Genomic DNA, 25578 nt, shown 5'->3' on the forward strand with positions numbered 1-25578 from the left:
GAAACTGTTAGAGACAGGCAGCTGGAAACCATTCGAAAAATTTATCTGGCTTTCGGTGAAAATTTTACGGGCTTCACAGAGAATAAGGAGTGTTACTACAGCTTTAAGGATGGCCCACAATGGCGCACGGCGCGCCGCGCTCAGAGCCGCCATTGAGAGGCAGAAACCACCACATCATTACTAAACGGATGGCTGTATGGAGCCGGGACCGTCGTGTGCAATTTCTCTGGTTATCACAAGAGCTGGACATCAGCCATTTTCCGGCAGATTTCACTTTTAACAAGAGATTTTGTCATGGAAAGCCGCGCGGAGGCTTCGCGCGTCACGACCGATTCGCTGATGAAGCGAGACAAAGGAACACCTCCGAGGACAAGTTGGGACATGCCCAGCATTCCACAATTTCTCTTATACTCACTCGACTGGTAAGCACTGAAAGCCGAGATAGGCATGTCCCAACTTGTCCTCTGGCACTCCGAAACGGAGGTGTTCTTTGTCTCGCTTCATCAGCGGCTCCGTCATGATGCGCGAAGCCTCCGCGCGGCTTTCCATGACAAAATCTCTTGTTAAAAGTGAAATCTGCCGGAAAATGGCTGATGTCCAGCTCTTGTGATAACCAGAGAAATTGCACACGACGGTCCCGGCTCCACACAGCCATCCATTTAGAAATGTTGTGGTGGTTTCTGCCTCTCGATGGCGGCTCAGAGCGCAGCGAGCCGTGCACCATTGTGGGCCGTCCTTAAAGCTGTAGTAACACTCCTTATTCTCTGTGAAGCCCGTAAAATTTTCACCGAAAGCCAGATAAATTTTTCGAATAGTTTCCAGCTGCCTGTCTCTAACAGTTTCTGAAAAAATTCTGATGGAAAAAAAAGCCCAAATCATTCCGCCATTTCCTCGCAATGAAACAACGACGAGAGGGGTGGAGCAGTGCTCACTCAAAGCCTGCCCACAGGCGAATGACGCAACCGACAGGCGTGGAAAAACTCACGCATGCGCACAAAGGTTCAAGCTTGGCTGACGTAAAAACATATGAATCAAATCCATATAGTTTTTGAAAAAAATAAAAAGGTACGATACTTTTCTAACAGACCTCGTATATATATATATATATACACAACAAAAATATAAACGCAACACTTTTGGTTTTGCTCCCATTTTGTATGAGATGAACTCAAAGATCAAACTTTTTCCACATACACAATATCACCATTTCCCTCAAATATTGTTCACAAACCAGTCTGAATCTGTGATATTGAGCACTTCTCCTTTGCTGAGATAATCCATCCCACCTCACAGGTATGCCATATCAAGATGCTGATTAGACACCATGATTAGTGCACAGGTGTGCCTTAGACTGCCCTCAATAAAAGGCCACTCTGAAAGGTGCAGTTTTATCACACAGCACAATACCACAGATGTCGCAAGATTTGAGGGAGCGTGCAATTGGCATGCTGACAGCAGGAATGTCAACCAGAGCTGTTGCTCGTGTAATGAATGTTCATTTCTCTACCATAAGCCGTCTCCAAAGGCGTTTCAGAGAATTTGGCAGTACATCCAACCAGCCTCACAACCGCAGACCACGTGTAACCACACCAGCCCAGGACCTCCACATCCAGCATGTTCACCTCCAAGATCGTCTGAGACCAGCCACTCGGACAGCTGCTGAAACAATCGGTTTGCATAACCAAAGAATTTCTGCACAAACTGTCAGAAACCATCTCAGGGAAGCTCATCTGCATGCTCGTCGTCCTCATCGGGGTCTCGACCCGACTCCAGTTCGTCGTCGTAACCGACTTGAGTGGGCAAATGCTCACATTCGCTGGCATTTGGCATGTTGGAGAGGTGTTCTCTTCACGGATGAATCCCGGTTCACACTGTTCAGGGCAGATGGCAGACAGCGTGTGTGGCGTTGTGTGGGTGAGCGGTTTTCTGATGTCAGTGTTGTGGATCGAGTGGCCTATGGTGGCGGTGGGGTTATGGTACGGGCAGGCATCTGTTATGGATGAAGAACACAGGTGCATTTTATTGATGGCATTTTGAATGCACAGAGATACCGTGACGAGATCCTGAGGCCCATTGTTGTGCCATACATCCAAGAACATCACCTCATGTTGCAGCAGGATAATGCACGCCCCATGTTGCAAGGATCTGTACACAATTCTTGGAAGCTGAAAATGTCTCAGTTCTTGCATGGCTGGCATACTCACCGGACATGTCACCCATTGAGCATGTTTGGGATGCTCTGGACCGGCGTATACGACAGCGTGTACCAGTTCCTGCCAATAGCCAGCAACTTCGCACAGCCATTGAAGAGGAGTGGACCAACATTCCACAGGCCACAATTGACATCCTGATCAACTCTATGCGAAGGAGATGTGTTGCACTGCATGAGGCAAATGGTGGTCACACCAGATACTGACTGGTATCCCCCCCCAATAAAACAAAACTGCACCTTTCAGAGTGGCCTTTTATTGTGGACAGTCTAAGGCACACCTGTGCACTAATCATGGTGTCTAATCAGCATCTTCATATGGCACACCTGTGAGGTGGGATGGATTATCTCAGCAGGAGAAGTGCTCACTATCACAATTTAGACTGGTTTGTGAACAATATTTGAGGGAAATGGTGATATTGTGTATGTGGAAAAAGTTTTAGATCTTTGAGTTCATCTCATACAAAATGGGAGCAAAACCAAAAGTGTTGCGTTTATATTTTTGTTGAGTGTGTGTATATATATATATATATATATATATATATATATATATGCTAGTTTAATGTTTAACGCTTTAAGTGTGTCCCCACACGAGGGCAAAGCTACTGAATACTGTGTTAAAAATATACCAGAAGAAGAAACAGCCAGATGTGTAATGCTAGCAGCTGCAGGTTTGGTGATTAAAACGGCCGCCGTTTTTCCCTTTTTTCTCTTTTCTGCAAATATATGTACTTATGTCTCCATATACGAGGTCTGTTAGAAAAGTATCAGACCTTTTTATTTTTTGCAAAAACCTGATGGATTTGAATCACGTGTGCTTGCATGAGCAAACCTTGAACCTTCGTGCGCATGCGTGAATTTTTTCACGCCTGTTGATTGTGTCATTTGCTGGTAAGCAGCCTTTGTGTGGGATGTGTGCAGTGTGCTCGGCGGATTTTCATTGCAAGGAAAAAGATGGAACGACTGCAGCAGCGCCGCATCAAATTTTGCCAGAAACTGGGCGACAGCCAGGTGGAAACCATTCGGAAGACTCAGACAGCTTTCGGTGACGATGTTATGGGCATCACACAGATTAAGGAGCGGTACAACCAGTTTAAAGACGTCCGAACAATGGTGGAGAGCGAGTCACGCTCCGGTCGGCCATCAACATGCTGAAATGACCAGATCATTTCCAACGTGAACGCTGTGGTGATGTGGGACCATCGTGTGACTATCCGAAAATTGCGGAAGAGGTGGACATGAGCACTTTTTCGGCACATTCCATTGTGACAGAAGATTTGGCCATGAAAAGAGTGGCTGTGAAATTTGTGCTGAAGCTGCTGACGGCAGAGCAAAAGCACCTCCATGCTGAAGTCTCACAGGACATGCTGTGACATGCCCACCTCTTCCACAATTTCTCGGCTAGTCACACGACTGAAAAGTCACCGAAAGCCGTCTGAATCATCCGAATGGTTTCCACCTGGCTGTCGCCCAGTTTCTGTAAAAATTTGATGCGGTGCTGCTCCAGTCGTTCCGTCATTTTCCTTGCAATGAAAATCCGCCGAGCGGACTACACATATCCTCACACAAAGGCTGCTTACCAGCAAATGACGCAATCGACAGGCGTGAAAAAGTTCACGCATGCGCACGAAGGTTCAAGGTTGGCTGATGCAAGCACAATGTGATTCAAATCCATCAGGTTTTGCAAAAAATAAAAAGGTCCGATACTTTTCTAACAGACCTTGTACATTTCTACACGCTGTACTTTTTCTTGTTCCCCCTTTTTAATACTATTATATTTTAGTAAATATGGGAGGAGTGGGATACAATTAGTTATACCTAACAGCTAACGTTAGCTTATCTAGCCGGCCTTAGCAACGTTCATCGTAGCTTACAAAATAGTTGGTTCCTTTGTGTTTGATAACAATCTTCTCCTGTGATGTCTTATCCTTCTTATGTCTTATTATTTATTATATTATATATACCTTTTTCTTGAGCTGCTTGGGTGGGTAGGGAGAGTTCCCATGGGATAAAAAAGCTTTTTAACCTACCATCCCTGGTTCTCAAGGCCAGGCACCTAAGTGGCTCTACTCTACTCTTTTATACTCTATTTTACTCTTCTATTTTAGATATACCTTTGTATACTGGCATAGTTCCACCTTAGAATTGGAATATAATATATAAGATATACCTTACTGAATTTTCATGAAACTGATGGAGTCTAGATTTGTTAATCAGGGGCCATAACTCTGGGATAATAGGCCCAACTCAAACAATATGACAATATGCTTATTACTAACCTTTAACAAGGACTTGTATCAAGTTTCATGAATTTCCACCTAAAAATGTGAGAGGAGCTGAATTCAGAACGCTTAAACCCTTTTTGAGACGGAGGGACAGACAGATGGACATAGCCACAACATAATTCCCCTTTGGGCCTTCGTCCACCGGGGGGTAAAAATATCCTGCATTTTGTAACACAGTGCCAAACATGTCAAGTGCTCAAAATGATGTTGAGAAGTAATTTGGACAACTAAACAGTCTAGATATTACAAATTGCAGGTGTATGCAACAGGTTGTGGAGTATTAAGTGTGGACTTTGACACAATTGTGAATCTCTGTATCCTATCCCGAAAACAACTTCATCTTTATCAATGCAGATCATCTATAAATGGCTCTAAATAGCATCCAGTATAGAAACAGCCACATTTTCTTTAAAATGGTTTACAGCTTTATATCTAGGTGACATTTAGGTTTTACACAGTAATTATCTGTTCTAATGCAATGTGTTTCATGAATGCAGCTTTTAATAAATAATTAGTCATCAGACACTGTTACTGCGAAGACAAAATGCTGAAAACAGATTTATTCATCAATGATGTTCTATGTTCCTCACTTGAACACTGGCACATTTAGGACAGAATAAACCGCAAAGTGGTCATATGCCTTCTTTGGTGTTTATCATCCTTGTCTTAAGGGTAGATGTTGCTCTTTAGAGAAAATGTTTAATCAGTTGTCTGCTTTCCTAGATTTTTATTAGTGTAGAAGTTTCAAAGATGCTGATGGTCTTACTTTTAAATGTTAGACCAGTATACTGGAATCACTAACATGAAACAATCCATTTCTTTTCAGCCATTATTTTCTATCAACTGTTCCAATACAGACTCACCTGAAGATTGAAATTTGGCAGCAAAGACCGGAAAAACAGTGATAATGTACTCTCACCCGAGGCTCCAACACGTGGCCTGTACACAATTTGAGAGTTAAGCACATACAAATAGCAATATCAATAATGTGCAATAGCAGAGGCAGCTGGCTTCTACAACACAATATCTGCTTTGAACAATATAATTTCAAGTGTGAAGATTTACAATTCTTCTGTTACCTCTCTGGGCGGGTGTATGATGTCACAGAATCAAGAGGAGGCAGAGGATCAAAACCCATCACAGGCTGAGTAGTCACCTCCTGAAGGTTTCAAAGAGAGAAACAAGTCAGCTTCGTAATTTTTTGCATAGTGAGATTTTTTTTAGCCTCTGTACATCACCACAGTGTTGTTGAAGTCAAGGTGTGGCTGTGAAGTTGATCACCTTTAAGTTAAAGGGAGTAACAAAAATACTGCTTTAACCATTAAGGAATGCCAGCCATTTTTAGACAAAGTCTTCAGTAAATCACACACTATTGGGTTAAGGTCAGGTGACTGACCTTTTCCATTAAATATTTTATAATTCCTTCGTATTGAGAAGCTGTTGGCAGTATGTTTTGCGTAACTGCTCATCTGCACAATTAAGCCCCAATTAGGTTTAACAGTCCAAATGAAGAGGGCATTTCATAAAAAAACAAACAAAAAAACAAACAAAAACACAACAACAAAAACCTGATATGCAGTGCACAGGATAATCTTAAGAATGTTAAAAAAAATATGTGGTGTAAATGTCTGATTCTGAAGTCTTCTGTTGAAAGTTTGGACTACTAACTGTAATTGAAGGAAAGAGTTTTTAACGTCATGCTCTTGTCAGGTGCCGATGTCCAAATTCTTGGATGTTTGTATTTTTCCTTGATGCAATTAACAAAATATTTCTGGCTTGGCAAGCGTTCCAAGACCAGAGACGAGCAATAATGGGAATCTGCCCTGCTGAATCATCAAGGGTAAAAGTTTTGCAGTGTGTGCAGAGAATAAGACTTGTGAGATCAGTAGCATCCATGGCACCAAAGCTGTAAAAGTAATGGGAAATTTTTTAATTCAGTGTGACAATGGGGCAAGGCACGTGCCCTTCCGATCTATGCACAAAACTTCTTTTTTGCACAGTAAAGTTTTAAAAGGTATTTGTGAATATAACTTCATATTGTAGTGCTTGACAAAGGTTTCCAAAAGTAATCCCTTGCCCATGTGGTTATATAAGCTATCGATGAAAGACTGTTCTTGATGAACTGCTGTCTGGGGGATCAGGTAAGGCTTGCACCACTGCCCTTTATGCAATGAAATTCCTCCAGATTCCATTAACCATTTAATGACATCATGCACTGTACGGGGAGAAAACACAAACCACATTTCTTTGAGGAACATTGTTTTTAAGCATCACAATCACTTTCACAAGCATTTTTTTTTTTTTTTTTTACAAACTGGGGGGCCTCTGCAAATCTTTGCCCCTTAAAGGCGGCCTTTCATGGATACTGCTTTTGTACCCAATTCTGATTACAATCACCTTTTGACATCACCTATTTGTTAAAACATCTTTTTTTTTTTTTTTACCTCATTATTAGCTCTAAACTGCCTCGTCCAAACTTTTTTGGAATGTGCTGCAAGCCTGAAATACAGGAATATATGGATATTAAAGTGCCTAAAAGCAAATACATTCAAATCAAATAAACACTGGGGGGGAAGGAGAGAGAGAAGGAGAGAGCGAGAGAGAGAGAGAGAGAGAGCGCGAGAGAAAGAGCGAGAGCGAGAGAGAATCCACAAACCAGTGATTATTCCCAAACAACTCTGATGGGACTTTTGGGCCATGGTCCTTCTTCAAAGTAACAATCAGCAAAGACAAACTATATACAACCCCTGGCAAAAATTATGGAATCACCGGCCTCGGAGGATGTTCATTCAGTTGTTTAATTTTGTAGAAAAAAAGCAGATCACAGACATGACACAAAACTAAAGTCATTTCAAATGGCAACTTTCTGGCTTTAAGAAACACTATAAGAAATCAAGAAAACAATATTATGGCAGTCAGTAACAGTTACTTTTTTAGACCAAGCAGAGGAAAAAAATATGGAATCACTCAATTCTGAGGAAAAAACTATGGAATCACCCTGTAAATTTTCATCCTCAAAACTAACACCTGCATCAAATCAGATCTGCTCGTTGACATTGACTCTGTGCCATGACATTGACCCTACGTGTCTTCTTGCAAGGAATGTTTTCGCAGTTTTTGCTCTATGGCAAGATGCATTATCATCTTGAAAAATGATTTCATCATCCCGAAACATCCTTTCAATTGTCCAAAATATCAACGTAAACTTGTGCATTTATTGATGATGTAATGACAGCCATCTCCCCAGTGCCTTTACCTGACATGCAGCCCCATATCATCAATGACTGTGGAAATTTACATGTTCTCTTCAGGCAGTCATCTTTATAAATCTCATTGGAACGGCACCAAACAAAAGTTCCAGCACCATCACCTTGCCCAATGCAGATTCGAGATTCATCACTGAATACGACTTTCATCCAGTCATCCACAGTCCACGATTGCTTTTCCTTAGCCCATTGTAACCTTGTTTTTTTCTGTTTTAGGTGTTAATGATGGCTTTCGTTTAGCTTTTCTGTATGTAAATCCCATTTCCATTAGGCGGTTTCTTACAGTTCGGTCACAGACGTTGACTCCAGTTTCCTCCCATTCGTTCCTCATTTGTTTTGTTGTGCATTTTTTGATTTATGAGACATATTGCTTTAAGTTTTCTGTCTTGACGCTTTGATGTTTTCCTTGGCCTTGAAACAGGATGACGACGTCACCTCGGAGCGCTGCGCGACGTCCCGCTCCGTGGGAAGTCCTTACAGCGATAGAAACAATCCAAAATCTCTCAGCCATTAAAATTTTCACCGAAAACCATCTTAATTTGTCGAACGGTATCCACTCGGATGTGCCTCACAGTTTTGGAAAAAATTTTGATGAAGCACAGCGCCAGTCTCTCAGCAACTTCTCAGACAAAGGAATTCCGACGAGGGGGTTGGACCACTCCTCCCACAAGGCGTGCTCACAGGCGAATGACATCACCGACAGGCGTGAAAAAACTCTCGCATGTCCACGAGGGTTCAAGCTTGGCTGATGTAATCACACGTGATTCAAATCCATATGGTTTTTTTTTTTAAATAATAAGGTCGGATATTTTTCTCACAGACCTTGTATCTTTGTTGTTTTTGTGCTAAAAGCATAAACATGAACCACACCCCTTGCTACTAGAATCTGAAAAATTATGTAGTTTTGTTTTAATCACAAAGTCTTGTGGGTAGTAACATCTTTCAACTAATAGGATTAATAAATGGAATAGACACTGGATTGCCATCTGCATGTGCTGCACTAACTACTTTGGTCCAACATTGGCACATATAAGAGACAAAGCAGCTCCAGCAAGGTGAACAGTCATCCTGCACTCCTTGTCCAATTCTCCACTCTTCCACCTTAAAAACCCTGAATAGTCTCAGGGATCAGAGGTGACAAGGAATTTATGAATGTTCACTTATCACAGGTTATGGCCATGGCCTCCTTCTTCTTCAGACACTGAAGATGAACAGCAAGTCAGTAATTTGACAGTGATGGGGGACTATCAGTCCAAAGTGTCCCTCCTCCTCCTGTCTGGCATTATCACTGTTGAACTGTATGAAATGAATACCTTCTTGAGACACGCACTTTTCTTTGAAAAGCCAGACTTACGCTTCTCAGACATCATAGCACCACAGCAACTTTATTGTGAAAAAAAGAAAAAGTCAGAGGCCGTAAGGTGTGGATTGTATGATGAGTATGGTAAGATCTCGTAAAATTTGACCCGCTGCAATGTGTGTTGACTCATGTTTGAAGGGGCATCGTGATGCTGAAGAATGGCGCCATTTCCAGGATGCCTCTGCTTCAAGTGCGCCCACAGCTTTAGCAAAGTGTCCACCTAAAAAAAAAATCCTGTGAGGACTATGTCATCATACCTGCACTTGAAGCTTTGTATCTGTGTCTGTTATGGGGCACCTGTTACAGGCGTGGTCATACAGACTCGTGGCTGGATTTCAATTTTCTTTCAGCCTTCAAGCTCCTTGCCCACCTCCTCACTGTACTGATATCCACACAGGCATTTATTTTCATTTATATAGCACCAAATCACAACAAGGTTGCCTCAAGGTGCTTCACACAAGTAAGGTCTAACCTTACCAACCCCCAGAGCAACAGTGGTAAGGGAAAAACTCCCTCTGAGGACGAAACCTCAAGCAGACCAGACTCAAAGGGTGACCCTCTGCTTGGGCCATGCTACAGACACAAATTACAAAACAATTCACAAAACAAACATACAGGAAATGTTGCCAGTGCACAGGACAGCACTCATTTGTTGTTGAATGACCACGACTGCATAACCCTTCGCACTCTGGCCCTCCTTAGAATTCTGCCTCTCACAACAAATAATTAACATATTGTTTTATACTCAGTTACGTGGTTGGCAACTGTTCGCCAGGCAAGCTTGCACCCTGGCAATGCACATTTGCTGTGCCCCCCACCCTTCCCTCCATTCTCATATGCTGGAAACATTACTTCTTTTAGTAAATTAATTTTTTTTTCTTGGGAGCAGTAACTGGTGTGAAGACACTTTCTATTTTTTATGTACATATAAAAAAAAAAAACAATGAAGCAAATTCTGTGCCTCGAAGCTCTGTTTAATGTTGTAGTACATATGCCAGGTCTGTGTGGTGTGCTGTAACATTAGTGAATTAGAAAGAGTTATAATTTTCAAGTTCCTAGGTGTGCTTTTTGATGAGAGGTTAACACGGAAAGCTCATGTGGAGAAGACTGTGGCTGAATGTGATAAGATTATAAATGTTATGTGTTGTCTTGCAGGAAGTAGATGGGGTGCAGATAAAGTGGACTTCTCATGATATATCGGTAATGGTTCGAATTTCACTTGACTATGGTTGTTTAGCATATGGTAATGCAGCAAAGACAACTCTTATGGCCCAGTCACACGGCACTTAAAGGGCAACGAAGCCCTGACGAAACAAGAAATCTGGACTTTCGTTGGCATCATTTAACCTTCGCACACCTTCGTTCCTGCAGCTGGCGCTTCGTCACTATTTTTAAACTGTTGAAAAATTTGAACGAAGGGCAACGAAAACCTCAATTTGTCCCGTGTTTCGTTTTGCTGTCCTTCTTGACGTTTTTTTTTAATCGTTTGTTTAGTTTTTGTAACGTTATTGTTTAATTTGACTTCGTTGGAGCAGCTGAATGTTTTCACACAGCGCAGAAGCTGGTTTGTGAGCGCTGAGGCTGCTGCTGCGTTCATGTACCGTTGGAAATTACAGCGCAAACTCAACCTGCTTGCTTGGATTTTTTTTTATCTGGGTGGGGAGTCAAGTGCAATGGGTTCAGGCACCTTACATAGAGAAGAATTAATCTTTTGTGTGGCTACAATTAATTATTTTGCCACAAGCAACTGCTGAATTTGAAACGACAAGTTGTGTATTTTCCGACGGTACCTGAACACAGCGATAGCAGCAGCTCCTGCGTGCACTTATTATTTTTTATTAAATATAACAATGAGTGTAGGAATGACAATCCAGCCCTTATGTACATGTGGCAACAGGTATATAATTAAAAAAATGTATAAAGAGCTGTTCTGGAAGGCAGAATTCACGTTGTGGATCAGCTGCAGCTGGTGGAAATAACCGCACGTGAGTCAATGCGTGTTCACACGGACTGATCAATTTACTGCTCTGATATATTCAATCATCTTTACACTTATATTTATTCCGTTTTGACAGTATTCTGTTATAAATCAATATATATGGCTTAGTAACGCAATACAGTGATACAGCAGTGACCACAGCACACCAGAGTTTTTTTTTTTTTTTTTTTTTTTAATTGGAGCAAGACGGAGTGCGCAGCAGACAGTGTGGGTTCTGATGATGAAAGATGATCCCTCTATGGTTCTGGATGAAGAACCAGAGCAGGTGGTCCACCGACGTGCACACAGATCTCCACAGCTTCTGTCTGCAGTTTCTCCAGGAGTCATGCTCTATGAGCTCCGTCCCAGCGCTGAGTCCTGGAACTCAGAGATGCAGACACACACTGCTCCAGCTGTGGCTCCAGGCACGTTTCATTTAAAACATCGAGATCGTTAACTTCGGTTTTGTTAAGTTCCTCATTCGTCCCCTTTGCACTCTTGATTCGCAGGCTGTTCGGTGATAAAGCTCTTTCGTCCACCTTTTCTCAACGAATTGTGATTTTTTTTTTTTTTTTTTTTTACTTTTTGCCATCATTCAGGAATCGTCGTGTGCCGTGTGACTGGGCCATTACAAAGCTGGATGTTGTGCAGGCTAAAGCACTGAGGGTGTGTTGTGGGGCAATGAGGACCACCCCGATCTTCTAGTGGAGTGTGGAGAGATGCCTTTGAGTCTGAGACAGAGAAAGTTGGGCCTACAGTATGCTGGAAGAGTGCAGGGTCAAAAACAGAGTAACCCTATGAAGCATTTGCTGGAAGAAAGCTGGAAGTTTGTTAAAGGGGGGAGATGAGGGGTTTTTGTTAAAACAGTGTGGACTGAGTTGCCATAACTGTGTTTTGATATGTCCCCAAGGGTGGTTTGGGCCTCTGTTCCCCCATGGTTGCTCCCAGACCCAGAAATAGACTGGACTGTTAAAGACTTTCTTAAAGAGGGCCAAGGAAAACCCAGTAGGCATGGTCAACAAAGTAATTAATGAGCATTGGGATGGGCATTTGGTAATTTACACTGATGGATCTGTGGATCCGACTACCAATAGAGCGGCTTTTGCTGTGCACATTCTTGAGGTTGGCTTGAGCCAGGGTTATCGTCTACCAGATAATGTATCAGTATTCACCACAGAAGTTATAGCCTTGTTATGTGCTCTGGAGTGGGTGGGCAAAATTGGGCCTCAACATGCTTTAATTTATTCAAATTTAGCTGCTGCATTAATGGCTTTGGAGGCTGTAGTGCCACGGGTGTGGCCTGACTTAATTTTTGAAATTTTAGTTGCTCTACAAAGACCTGGTATGGTGGGCTTGTCTGTTGCTTTTATGTGGGTACCAGCCCATGTGGGAGTGGTGGGGAACGAGATGGCGGACCTGACTGCCAAGCAGGCTCTGAGGCAGGATTTTATCAGTGTGTTTACAACACTGGGGTTCTTGGACTACTGTAGCATGATGGCCAGCAAGGTGTTGAGTCAGTGGCAGTGAGAGTGAGACTCTGAGAAGAGAGGGATACATTACCATCGAGTGCAGAGGGATGTTAAAGGGGTAGACACCAATTGGGGGAAAAGCAGGTCAGAGTAAGTGATTTTTTCAAGATTAAGGCTGGGACATTGTGGCCTGGCTCCTGACCTGTGTTTGATTGAAAAAAGGACTAATGCAGTCTGCTGGTGTAGAAAAGAAGAAACCGTAAAGCATGTCTTGATGGAGTGTGTTACCTATAAAGTGGAGAGAGGGCGCCTCTATAAAAGAATCACTGAGTTAGGCATTGAAAAAAATCTCTCTGAAGACTCTTCTTGGCCCAGATAGCCACAGAGATGAAGTTGTGGCTGCTGTTGTATTGTTTATTTATTGCACAAATCCATCTAAAGATTTGAGTAAATCAGTGTAGTACTGTCAGCAACCTGTGAAAGGCAGCAATACACCTGGAGGTGTGTAGTCTGCCGGAAATAAAAGAAGAAGAAGAAGAAGGCAGCGCTGTAACATCCCCAGAATAAACAAAAAAGACTAGAGCATACCCATAAACTGTGTAAAGGCTAATTCAAAAGCTACCGCTTTCCAACGTGACACAGAATAAAATAAAGCCTTTTAAGAGAAAGAGGGTCCATGCTGATAATCTGAAATAGACTGACTGCACATTTAAAGTGAAGCAGCGTGTTTGTTTATTTACAAAAAAAAAAAAAACACGGTCCGCTCTACGTGGAGACTCGCCTCGCGGCCAGCTGACACTTTCTGAAAGATCTTCTCAGGAAAAGTCTGCTCTTTCTTCTGTGTTTCGCATTGAGTGTTTCGCTTTTTAATTTTTGCTTTTTTAGGCAACACACAACACTTCATAAACACGGTAACTTAAATAAAATAATAAAAAATTGACTGAGAGGCTTGCATGTTCAACCTCCAGCTGAAATGCATCTGATGAATTGCAGAGAAAGAGGGATTAAAAAAATTTAACGCAGTATTTTCCCACTCTAGAACCAATGACACTGAATGGCTAACTCAACTTTGCTACTTCTTAGAGATCATCACTTTCACACTTGCACGAAGGAGTGAGTCAGAAAATGCACGCACACCACGGAGACGGATGTTTTGATTCCTCTGCTGATCACAAAGATGGCTGGATTCGATCAAGCTTGTGGTCGTTTGTAGACAAAACATCAGTCTTTCCAATGGTACCAAGTATTAGCTTATTCACGCCGATTATGAGAAATGGCGGCACAAATACTACAGCAGTGATCCGGAACCGGCAATGATACAGAACTGGGCAAGTGACTGTATTGTCTGCAGTGAAATAGAAGTAAAATGAAATGTAAGAATCACTGCAGGTTTTTTGTTTTTATTTGTATTTTCCATCCTGTCCCAACTTTTTCTGATTTGGGATTGTACATATAGGATGGTGTCAGAGGATTTCAGCTGACTTTCTGTATTACACATTAACTTTGACATCATTTTGATGACCAGAAATTTTCCATCCTGTCCCAACTTTTTCTGATTTGGGATTGTACATATAGGATGGTGTCAGAGGATTTCAGCTGACTTTCTGTATTACACATTAACTTTGACATCATTTTGATGACCATAAACCCCCTAATGTTTAGGAGTGACTGCATTTAGTACAATGTAAATGCTCAAGTGTTGTGGCTGCTATTGCCTTACTAGAGGCAGACTGGAAGTTGCTTCTTTTATCTCAGACAGCAGGACATGGCGATGAATGTTCCGTGGAGCACTCTGGTACCGCTGCATTCTCCTAAGAAACAACAGTAAAGGTGAAGGTATGTGCAAATAACTCAATAGCTCATTTTATAGGACAGTGACGAGACCCTTTCTGTTTAATTTACCTACAAATTTATTGAATGTTTTGAAGCCCTGAAGCTCAAACAAATTTTGTAATGATATTTCTGAGCCTTAACAGTTCCAAAAACTAGCATTTTGACTTCATATCGAATGCTTGGTTTGCTGTTCATCATGACTAAGTCAGAAATGTGGACTCATGCCTGCAAACAGCCAGCTGAGGACTTACTTATTTTGGCAGTATTCCACGAGAGGATCTTTGGCATCAACTCTTTGTAACACCTCCTTCACACACTCTTCCATCCAAAGCATTACTGTGGGCTCTCTCCACAGGCTGAAGGTCCTCCCCACATATAGACCAACCACTTCTGCTAAGGCTGGGGCCTGCCTGCAAACAATGAGCAAAGAGGCCACATAATCAAATTATAATAAAATGTGGGTCCAAACACAACTTTGGCCATACATTATTTACACAAAGATATTTACACAAAATACAAGCAAAATATGCATTTTAACATATTTTTGTTGAAAATTAAGTCACCACTGCAGAATTTTTTATTTTGTCCTTGTCCATGCTTTTTTGCCTTTTCTTTGTACATTATTTACTATCTAGCATTAACTCAAACTAGAAATATAGTAACTGTATCAATGAAATGTTGGTTTCACAGAATGCAAAAAATAAAAAAAAATTAAAAATGGAGAACCACGCCCTACTTTTCCTGGGTCAGGCTCAAAACTTCTCAATCATCCATCATGTATAGCGCCAAATCACAACAAAGCTGCCTTAAGGTGCTTCACACAGGTAAGGTCTAACTCAACAGTAAGGTAAGGAAAAACTGGTGTTTTTGGGGAAGACAACTCAAGCAGACCAAACTCAGAGGGGTGACCAACTGCTTGGACCATTGTAACATTTAAGAAGATTTTACAAAAAGTGAAGAAAAACAAAAAGTCAGTGAGCAAAACTGCATGGAGTCCATCTCAAAGTAGAGTCCACAGTTACAGTTCTTGATTTCTTATGAGTGTTACAGATTTCACTGGCCGAAGCCAGGTGTCTGTGACAGATAAGTGTAGCATGAGCAAGATTCAGCCACTCAATTAACTGCTTTGCTTTGGCTGAGTCTTAGAAAACAAGCAAAATTAATAAATCATGTTCACAAACTTAAGGACCACACTCTTAAATAGAGGGGAACAACTTTCATATTACTTAGAACTACACTTGTTTGGACTTTGTGGGACAGCCAGAACAGCAAAGAGGATGGCCATGCAAAGGTAAGTTTTAAAAATGTATGAATTTTAAAATGTTTAATTGCATTTAGTGAGATAAATGTGCATGTTTAGCTATGAACAGACATTTTCATCTGTTCGGTGGTGACAAGCAGTTGACTCTTGAGATTTGTGTGCCTTGTACAATAACATTAATTCAGCCATTTCATCTTGCTAATGCAATGTTTGTGTCATAATTAAATAAATAATACAGCAATTGCATTTCTTTTGCCCCTTGTTACATGAAGCAATAGCACTAAGCTTCAAAAATAAATGCGACTTACACACTGGTGTGATGTATACTCAGGAAAATATGGTCATCTTAAAAGTTATTAATCACATGCTGAGATTCAGAAGCCACTGCATTTAGTAGCTTCTAAATTCAATCATAATCAAATCCTCCAAACAAATGTTGCCTGCTCCTCATCATGCGAGATCAATGGACAACATCAAAACTATTGTTTTTACAGTAGTGCAATACTGGCCCCTGTGGATAAAACAAGTGTCTAACTACTGTAAATTTAACCTTTATCACAAATAATAAGGTGGCTTAATATTGTAGACACTAGAGAACCATTTTTAAAATGGTAAAATTCAACAAAATATCTTGCATATTTGTAAGGTGGTATGAGTTGGTACAACTAGTGGAGGAGAGCAGAAACAAGCGCAACAAAAAAGATGAACATAGAGAGAACCCAGAAAACACTCAAAGAGATTATGATAATACATACAATTATCTGAGTTATGACTTTCAAGTAGGGCTGGGCAGCTACTTATCATGGATAAGACTCAAAAGACCGACACTGTGAAACACTTAAAAGTATACGTTACCCTAACTGCGTTTTAAGGCCAAAGAAAGCATGTGATGAGACTGTGGAATCAGGCTGCACAGAACAATGATCCAATAAAGGCATCAAGACTGCAGAAAACACAGCAACACAAAGAGGTAAGAACACAATTATTCATGACTAAATTGTAATTAAAACCCCAATAAAACACCATTAATTCATATCCGTGCCACCAATAAAACTCTGAACAAGTAACTAACTGAAGGAAGAACCTATCTAAACATTCGTAAACATTTAATGGGAAGCTTTTGTGTCTAACCTGAAGGGAACATGATAAGAGCTTTCTGCAGGACCTCATCAGCCTTCTGTCTTAGTTTGTCACTTTCTTCAGAACTGATATCTTCCTGCTGACTGAGGTGAAACTGACAAAGTGCAGTGGAAAATGCAAAGTTTGGTAGTTGGGACAGATTTCTGTGCTCCTGGAACAAACACAAATAAAAACATATAATTTCAGTTTCAGGCAGAAAAGTTCATTCTTTAGGACAAATGGCCCTTTAATCCACAGGTGAATAATTCATGTTAAGAATTTAAGTTAAAACTTGAGCACAAGCAATGGTAGCAGGCCCTTTTATATCAAGGATGGAGTTTCACAGCATGAAAATGAGTTTTCTTTCTCCACAGTTAAGTAAAAAAAAAAAAAATCAGTTATGTCTGCAAATACACACATTAATATAGATGAACATAGAAACAAAAAAATTATAATACATTGATTCAAGTATAAAAATATATCATTACTTCATATTTACATAAAAAGTTTTGGTACATTTTTTGCGCGCACACGCACACACAAAAAAAAAAAACCGTGGCATCATCTCTAGTGTGAACATAACTACTACGGACTATGCTAAAAAATATATTTTTGTTGTCATTTATTTGTGTTATTCTTGGTGTAAAAGAACATTAACACAGAAAGAAGAAACCTCAAAGCAACACAAAGGCAAACTTGTAGCCAGTTTATCCTGGGATTAATGGAACGTTAAGGCCTAGTGTTTTCCCTACCATTATATCACAACAGAAGTTATTTAAGGTTACCTTCCCTACAGAACAGGTCGATACTTTGTCCTTTTATTAGCAAACTAAACAGCCTTATCTTATTTATACAACACCATGTCATTTCTGTCTCTATATGGTCATGCGTTTATGCTTCTCTGCTCTCTGGATTGCGCACATGCGCGCACACACACATACAAGGTACACATACATACTCCTTGCTCCACACACCTGAATCCAATGAAAGACTCGTTAGCAGGCTTTTAATGAGCCTTTCATTGGATTCAGGTGTGTTGGAGCAGGGAGACAACTAAGAGTATCAGGAAGGTAGCTCTCGAGGACTGAACTTGAGCACCCTGCTTTAACTGTTTATGTCTGTGTCTGTCTGCCCCCACCTTGCCCCCTAAAAAAAAAACCCTGTAAATCTAGGGAAAACACTGAGTACTGTGCATCTTTTTAAATTATGGAACATTTCAGTTGAACTTTTCATCAACTTTCACAGTGTTGTAGCTTGTCCTTTTACTGTTGCTCCAGAAACCACAAACGGGTGAAGTCACAAACTCATTTAACGTGTGCATCACTAGCAAATAAAATGTCAAATGAGCTGACTATTCTAAATAAATAATGAATTATGAAAATATTGATGTATTTCTTTTCATTTTGGTGCCATATGCTCAGAGAAATTAAGTCATAAACATGGGGAAATTAGCCTGATTTCACCTGCTGATAAACACTCAGAAACCTCAAGCTGTGAGGAACATGAATTTTGGTGCCATCAACTCAGGTCACGCCCTTAAAAATGAATGGGGGAAAACGTAATGGTTTAGTGTTTTTTGTGGACTTTGACTGTGAATACGCCAAAATGGCTTAAATGTGTATTTTGCAAGGATGTAGTCACATGACTATTGTTGCTTATTAGGTGGACAGATTTTCCAAAGATACTATTTTGAGGAGTAACTTGAGAGGTTTTTATTTTTACAGTGCATCTCGTACAAACAGCAAGGGGGTGGTGGCCAAGTGGTTAATGCGCTTGGTTTCAGTTCAGAAGGTTCCGGGTTCAAACCCCACCCCTACCACATTTCTCCATGTAATGTGAAGTTGCATCAGGAAGGGCATCCGGCGAAAAACTTGTGCCAATTCAACATGCAGATCTACCTTGGATTTGCTGTGGCGACCCCGAGTGCAAACAAGGAAGCAGCCGAAGGGACTTACTATCTCGTACAAACAGCACAAGTGAAGCCCAGGACAGCATAAGAATTGCCTTCAAAACATGATAGTTCTAACCACAGAAGTTATACTTTCCTTTCATGTGGCAAGGAGGAAATTCTTAAAGCGTGGACATGGCCGTGTTTGTGGTTTGCCCTGCAGTGTCATGTCATGCTAATCTAAGATGCTAATTGCTTCTCAGCCTTTTGGCTAAGATCAAGTATAGTATCTGTTCTTATCAGTTTTAAAAAAAAGTGCGGAACACATTCTTGCTGAGGAAGCCACTTTTGTGATCAGGGAGTGAAACAGAAAGGCGATGACGAGTGGCTGCTTTTAACAGGACAGCCGAGATGTGAACCAGCTCCCAACCCTTTGAGGTACTGGCTAAGCTGAACTAAACCAATGGCTAAGCTAAGCACTACTGGGATTACCACTAGCAATGACACAAGATCCATTGCCTGATGAAAGGATGTTTGTTTTTCTGTGGACCGCCACATAGTGGAACAATAATTCTACATGGTCCTGTGTGTGAACACAGCAGGAGTGAAATCAGAGATATCACTTTGGTATGTAATCATTATTATTCAGTCTTATTGAGATATGTGCAATGTTGTTTTGTTTATTTTTTTCTGAGTATACTGCAGGTTACAAAGAGGCAAGACGGACATTTGTTGATCACAAAATTTGATTTGAAGAAAAAACAAAACAAAAAAAAAAACAACCCAGATAGACTGTGTACTGGAGTAAATCACATTGTGGACCTATTCCACTATGTGTTTTGCCAACAAGAATACTTTACCTCCCAATCCTGATATAAGTGAAGAAGACACTGGTACTCTCTTGAACGCAGTGCAAGGTAGTCAATGAGCAGCAACATGCAAAGCGGGTCAGAATCTGGGTCCAAGCTGAGAAGAAAAAGAGAAAAAGAGAGAGGGAAAAGAACAAACAAAAGCTTCAAGTTAAAAAAATTATGTGACTCCAAATACTTCGATAGCAATTACATGTAAAATTTGCATTGTAATCAAAATAATTAACAATACATTATAGTTATTTCAATGTGTCATTCTACTGGTCCACTGCCCTCAGCAATAGTCATGAGATAAAAATCAACTTTCCAGCTTCTGCCAAAATCCCCAACAATGGCCCAGAGCGTATGTTCAGAATGACCAAACTGAATGTATTTCATGAGAGGCGATGTATTACAAGGATTCTGCCATCAATCTCTTGTCATGGTAAGCAGTGATTTAATAGTTTGTCAGGGGCATCTGTCAGCTTTTATTCCAGCATAACTGCTTTACAAATGAACCAGAACATAGCTGCCCTGAAGTCAGGAAGCAAGATGTTGATGATCATGATAGTCAAGAAATAATCACTTCATGCTTAAATTTTAAATGACAAGCACAAGCAGATTCATGTGAGTTTGCAGCACACTTGGATAAAGTACATTAAAAGTGGTCTTTCCACAAGCAACATAACAGGGATTACTTATGTTCTGTATAGCAATTAGGACATGTTAACCATATGATTAGTATTATTCTGTATGTGAAATTTATTAAATTAAGAGCAATGTCCTGTTCATTCTCATGTTCAAACTAGGGGTGGGCAATAGACCGGTGTCCTAGTCATCACCAGTGTGGCAGTGTCCCACAACATAGATCGTACAATACCATCAATAATGTGAAAAACCGGATGCCAGGCCAGACTTTTTTTTTTCGATTGGCAAAAACGTAAAATAACACTTCCTACTATTATTTAGTGCAGCCCCTATGAGTTGTTGGCACCCTGTAGCATTTGTCTATACTGCCTGGTCATGGCAATCTACTGAAGGTCACAGCAATCTGATTGCTTAAATTTCTATTCACATGGGTTAAAATTGTGAATTGTTACCAAACAGCGCAAATTTTGACCATATTGGCAATATAATAATCCCTTATTTAAATGCTCAGGAATAAAATTATAGTGGTGTCAAAGAAAATCATTTTTAGGACTTAAATCTTTAAAACAACCAAAGGCTGTACAGTTTTAAAGAAAATTTTTTCTGAAATACAAATTGTAATCCTTAATGTTACTGTTTCCTTTTGTATATTTTATAAATCAATTATGATTCTTCAGTAAGAGGCTGTTATTTCTTCCATGCACTAATTGAAATTAACACCGCACGCGACGCAATGCCACAAATTCGCTTCCTTCGCCTGGCGATGGACGCGCCACCATCACCCGGTGTGTTGCTCTGCTTGGGCAGAAACTTTCGCTGCAAAAATTTGCCTGCGTCATAAAATAGGAGGAGCTTCCATTCCACTCGCCGTTGAGTCAACATGGTGGACCTTGATCACACGGAGCGTGTTGCTGTGCTGTATTTGTTGTGGAAAGCCAACAAACGTCGCCAGCAGCGCCGTCGCTGTGTTCACAATATCCTCATGAGACGTTCCCAATTCGGGGAGTTTCATCATTTGCTGCAGGAGCTGCATCTGGATGACGGCCGCTTTCAGCGGTACCTCTGCCTCTCCAGGACCAGTTTGAGGACCTCCTGTCACGTTCGTGCGCACACATGTAAACAAAGAAACTGGCTGCCCCTACAGTTCCTTACTCTCTCTCCCCTCAAACTCTGTCATCATTGTGTTATGAACCAGTCACCATTTGTTTTATTATGCATCTGTGCAGTTAATAAAATGATCTTCATGGAGGATTCGTTCGCACGCACACATGGAAAAAAAAAAACCTAGCTGCCGCCGCCGCTGCTGCTCGCACTCCCCTCAAACTCTGTCATGATTGTGTTATGAACCAGTCACCATTTGTTTTATTATGCATCTGTGCAGTTAATAAAATGATCTTCATGGACGATTCATTCGCACGCGCACGTAGAAAAGAAAAAAAAAGTAGCTGCTGCGATGCTGCTCGCTCTCCCCTCAAACTCTGTCATAAGTTCTGCTCAGAGGCTGGCTGCCAGACACAAAACATCTCCACATCAAGTATAAACTCCAGACATCTTCACGTTACTACATATCCAGTCCCTGATTACTCATCGCGACGCGACAAGACTAAAAAGTTCAGATTTTTCCAACTTGGGGAGGCGGGCGACTTGACATGGTGCTACAAACGTGCCAATCGCTCAAAATCGCTTCAGTCGTGTCACTTCATTTGCTTCGCGTTGCGTGGCTTGAACTTTTGTGGCACCACAACGCGTCCTTCCATAGGGATTACATGGCAACCTGTCGCCGCCATCGCTCGCGTTGCGTGCGGTGTGAACACGGCTTAATGCTATCACAATACAAACCTTTTTTTTTTTGTAATTTAAGTTTTTATTGATTTTTAACTTAGCAGAAATACCCAAAAAAATGTACAACAATGTACAGGATATAAAAAAAATGATAATAAAAAAAAAAAAAAAATTAAAAAAATTTTTAAAAAATTGGCTGGTGCATGTCCCTCTCCCCTCCCCTATTTTACAGTGTTACATGGAACAGGTTTATAGCATCATTGAATTTTAATCTCATACATGAATACATGAAGATCCTGACCTTTACCTGAAGTCTAATTACTATTTAAATGTTACCTGTAGTGTCGTGCGATTTTAAATGATTCCAAAAGTTGTCCCAATCTGTGTCCTTGTCCTCTGTGTTGTCTCTCAGTATGTTATGCATAGTCTCATAAGAAGCAGTTTCTGCCATTGCTGTTAACCAATCTTTCAATTTGGGATCAGTGGCAGTCCTCCAATGTCTCACAATTATTCTTGATGCTGTTACAAGTCCAACCATGAGCACAGAGAAAGCAGCCTTGGGGATGTTGGGAACTTGAGACCTGTCTCCTAGTAAGCACAGTTCTGGAGTTAAAGGCACCTCTGATCCGCACCACCTTTTCAGAATAGCAATGATTTTAGTCCAAAATGGAGAAACAGAAGAACATTCCCAAAAGCAATGTATAAACGTCCCAACTTCAATTTTATATTTCCAACAAAGATTATCAGGCATAAGTTTCATGATATGTAGCCTAGACGGAGTGTGATAGTACCCATTTAAAATTTTATACTGTATGCATTTACTTCTGGCCTCCTTCACATATTTACCATTTTTTGACATGATATCCAACCATTTATCTTGTGAGATTTCCATGTCAAGATCCCTCTGCCATAGCATTTTGATATTTGAAGAATCACCACTTCTATCATTATTCAGCAACATGTAGAATTGAGAGACAGTGTGACGTTCCCGTGGCAACTTAATAAAATTTAAAACGAGATTCTCACCACCCTCTTTAAATTTGGATGTCACACAATGTCTCATTTGTAGATATTTCCAAAAATTTTTTCCTTCCCTTCCAGTTTAAAATTGCGAACAAGTTCTGCATAGGACATGAAATGCCCATCTCTGTATAAATCTCCGATGGTATGAATGCCACAGGAATGCCACTTTCCCCAAAACACAGGTTTCTTATCAATACAAATAGAAGGATTGTTCCAAAGTGATGCATATTTTTGAACAGAATGGGATTGTTTAATTATTTTATGTACTTTCAACCAAACCTGACCACAATGTATAAGAACTGGGTTTGTGGAGTAATTTTTTTGCGATAATTTATGTTTTGGCTCAAAAGGAGTGCAGATATCAGCTTCCAACTTCAACCAATCTAGTCCTCCCCCAGTCTGCTCCCAGTATTTCACTAGTTTGACCATTTCAAATGATAAGTAGTATAAAATTGGGTCGGGCAGTCCCAGGCCACCCTTCTCCCTTGGTGTATGCAGTTTGGTCATTTTAATTCTGGCTTTTTTACCCTCCCATAAAAACTGTTTAAGTTTTCATACTGTTTAAAGATAGTCAATGGTATTACAATGGGCAGCATAAGTAGTTGAACTGAGGGGATATAATCATTTTAATTATATTAATCTTACCCCAGAGTGAAATAGGTAGTTTTTCCCATTTTTCTAAATTTGTCCTAATTTTAAGCAACACTGGATCAAAGTTAAACTGAGGCATGTCCTCCATATTTTGACAGAGTTTGATTCCCAAATACTTCATTCCCTTTGGTACCCATTTGAATTTAAATCTCTCTACCATGTATGGGTGACAGACGAAAGACAAAGGCATTGCCTCGGACTTGTCCCAATTAACTGTATATCCCAATACCCTTGAGAAAGACTGTATGGTGCTCATCTGATACGGTAAGGAAGAAAGAGGTTCAGTGATGATAGCTAAAATATAGTCAGCGTAGAGAACCAACTTGTTTTCCCGTTGCCCACAAAACACACCCTTAATATTCTCATTTGCTCTAATGCTCACAGCTAAAGTTTCTATAAATATGAGGAACAAGAGGGGGCTCAGTGAGCAGCCTTGGCGGGCCCCACGTGATAATGCAAAGAAGGATGAGGTAGTACCATTGGATATTACTGCAGCCTTTGGTTCCTTATACAATAATTTCACTCAATTTATAAAACATGGCCCAAAGCTGAACTTTGACAAAGCCGACAAGAGAAAGGGCCATTCAACTTTGTCAAAAGCCTTCTCCGCATCCAGGGAGAAGGCTGCTATAGGTAAATTTTTTGACTGGCTTAACCATATCAAGTGCAGTAATTTACGGATGTTGTCCGAAGGAGATCAAGATTTCATAAAGCCTGTCTGATTTTGATGTATGATGGTGCCTAGAACTCGTTGTAGACGTGAAGCCAGTATCTTAGTGAGAATTTTACAGTCTGTATTCAGCAAACTAATCGGCTTATAGTTTGATGGCTCTGTATTATCCTTATCCTTCTTTGGTATCAGAGATATCAATGCCTCATTAAATGTAGCAGGTATCTGTCCCTTCTCAAAGGCCTCCTTATACACTTTTTGTAACACAGGTACAAGAGTATCAGTATACATTTTATAATACTCCGCAGGGAGGCCGTCATAACCTGGCGACTTCCCCATTTTCATTAGAGAAATTGCTTTTCTAATTTCTTCTTCAGTTATTGAACCCTCTAGCGGATCCACATGTTCCTGAAGCAATTTTGGTAAAGTAAGTTCAGCTTCTATTTGACTCGCAGTGCCAGAAACTGTGGATGTATATAGTTTTCTATAATAATTTTGAAATACCTTGTTTATTTCAGAGACCGATGCAACCAAACTGCTTCCCCTTTTAATGGCAGGGATAGCGTTAGAAAAATCTTGCTTCTTAACTTGTCTTGCCAATATTTTACCAGTCTTTTCTCCCCCTTCATAGAATGTGGTTTTCAAGCGGAACAGAGCATACGCTACTTTTTTATTGTAAATTTCATTCAATTGAAATTTCAATTCACAAATTTCACAATGGAGTGGTTCAGTATATTGTTCAGCTAGTTTAATTTCCTTAATTTTGATTTCTTTTTCCAATTCTTTAATTCTGTGCAGGCTTTCTTTTTTCTTTTTTGAGCCATGTGCTATCAGCTTCCCCCTAACGTAAGCTTTTGACGCTTCCCACACACTGTCAATATATTTTGTACTACCTGTATTTGTTTCAAAAAAGTGTTTGAGGTCCTCACCTAGCGCCGCCTTAAAACACTTGTCCTGAAATAGTGAGATGTTCATTCTCCATCTAGAACCCCTCCTCTCCTCGACTCCCAGTTCCAGACAGAATTCCACAGCTGCACGGTCAGTGAGTGCAATAATTTTAATGGAGCAACTTGCTACACAATTTAGTAGGGAGTTTGAAACCAAAAACATATCCAATCTCGAAAATGACTTGTAACAATGAGAGTAAAATGTATACTCTCTTTTACATGAATTAATGAGCCTCCATGCATCTGTCAAACCCATATCCTCTGTCATCATGAAAACTGCCTCTCTGCCCTTATTACTAAGCGGCACCTTATATTTACTTCGGTCAAGGCAGGGGTCCAAA

The 25578-nt window shown here is 40.6% G+C and overlaps 1 protein-coding gene and 1 non-coding gene across 3 annotated transcripts in view; one reads left to right on the plus strand and one right to left on the minus strand.

Annotated features, from left to right (window-relative positions):
* tcf25 (transcription factor 25 (basic helix-loop-helix)) overlaps positions 1–25578 on the minus strand; it is an 87475-nt gene that overhangs the window by 26657 nt on the left and 35240 nt on the right. For both annotated transcript variants that reach the window (XM_034189157.1, XM_034189150.1), the window contains exons 11-17: positions 19529–19634; positions 16793–16952; positions 16517–16604; positions 14652–14810; positions 14288–14378; positions 5574–5653; positions 5358–5433 (exon numbers count right to left, since the gene is read on the minus strand). In XM_034189157.1, coding sequence (XP_034045048.1) covers positions 5358–5433; positions 5574–5653; positions 14288–14378; positions 14652–14810; positions 16517–16604; positions 16793–16952; positions 19529–19634 — 760 coding nt within the window. The remainder of the gene's footprint in view (positions 1–5357; positions 5434–5573; positions 5654–14287; positions 14379–14651; positions 14811–16516; positions 16605–16792; positions 16953–19528; positions 19635–25578) is intronic.
* On the plus strand, positions 18920–19103 carry LOC117504659. The gene has a single exon (XR_004558870.1). It is a non-coding gene; the product is annotated as a U2 spliceosomal RNA (small nuclear RNA).

Source organism: Thalassophryne amazonica, chromosome 2 (assembly GCF_902500255.1).
Source record: "Thalassophryne amazonica chromosome 2, fThaAma1.1, whole genome shotgun sequence".
In the NCBI taxonomy this organism is placed as follows: Eukaryota; Metazoa; Chordata; class Actinopteri; order Batrachoidiformes; family Batrachoididae; genus Thalassophryne; species Thalassophryne amazonica.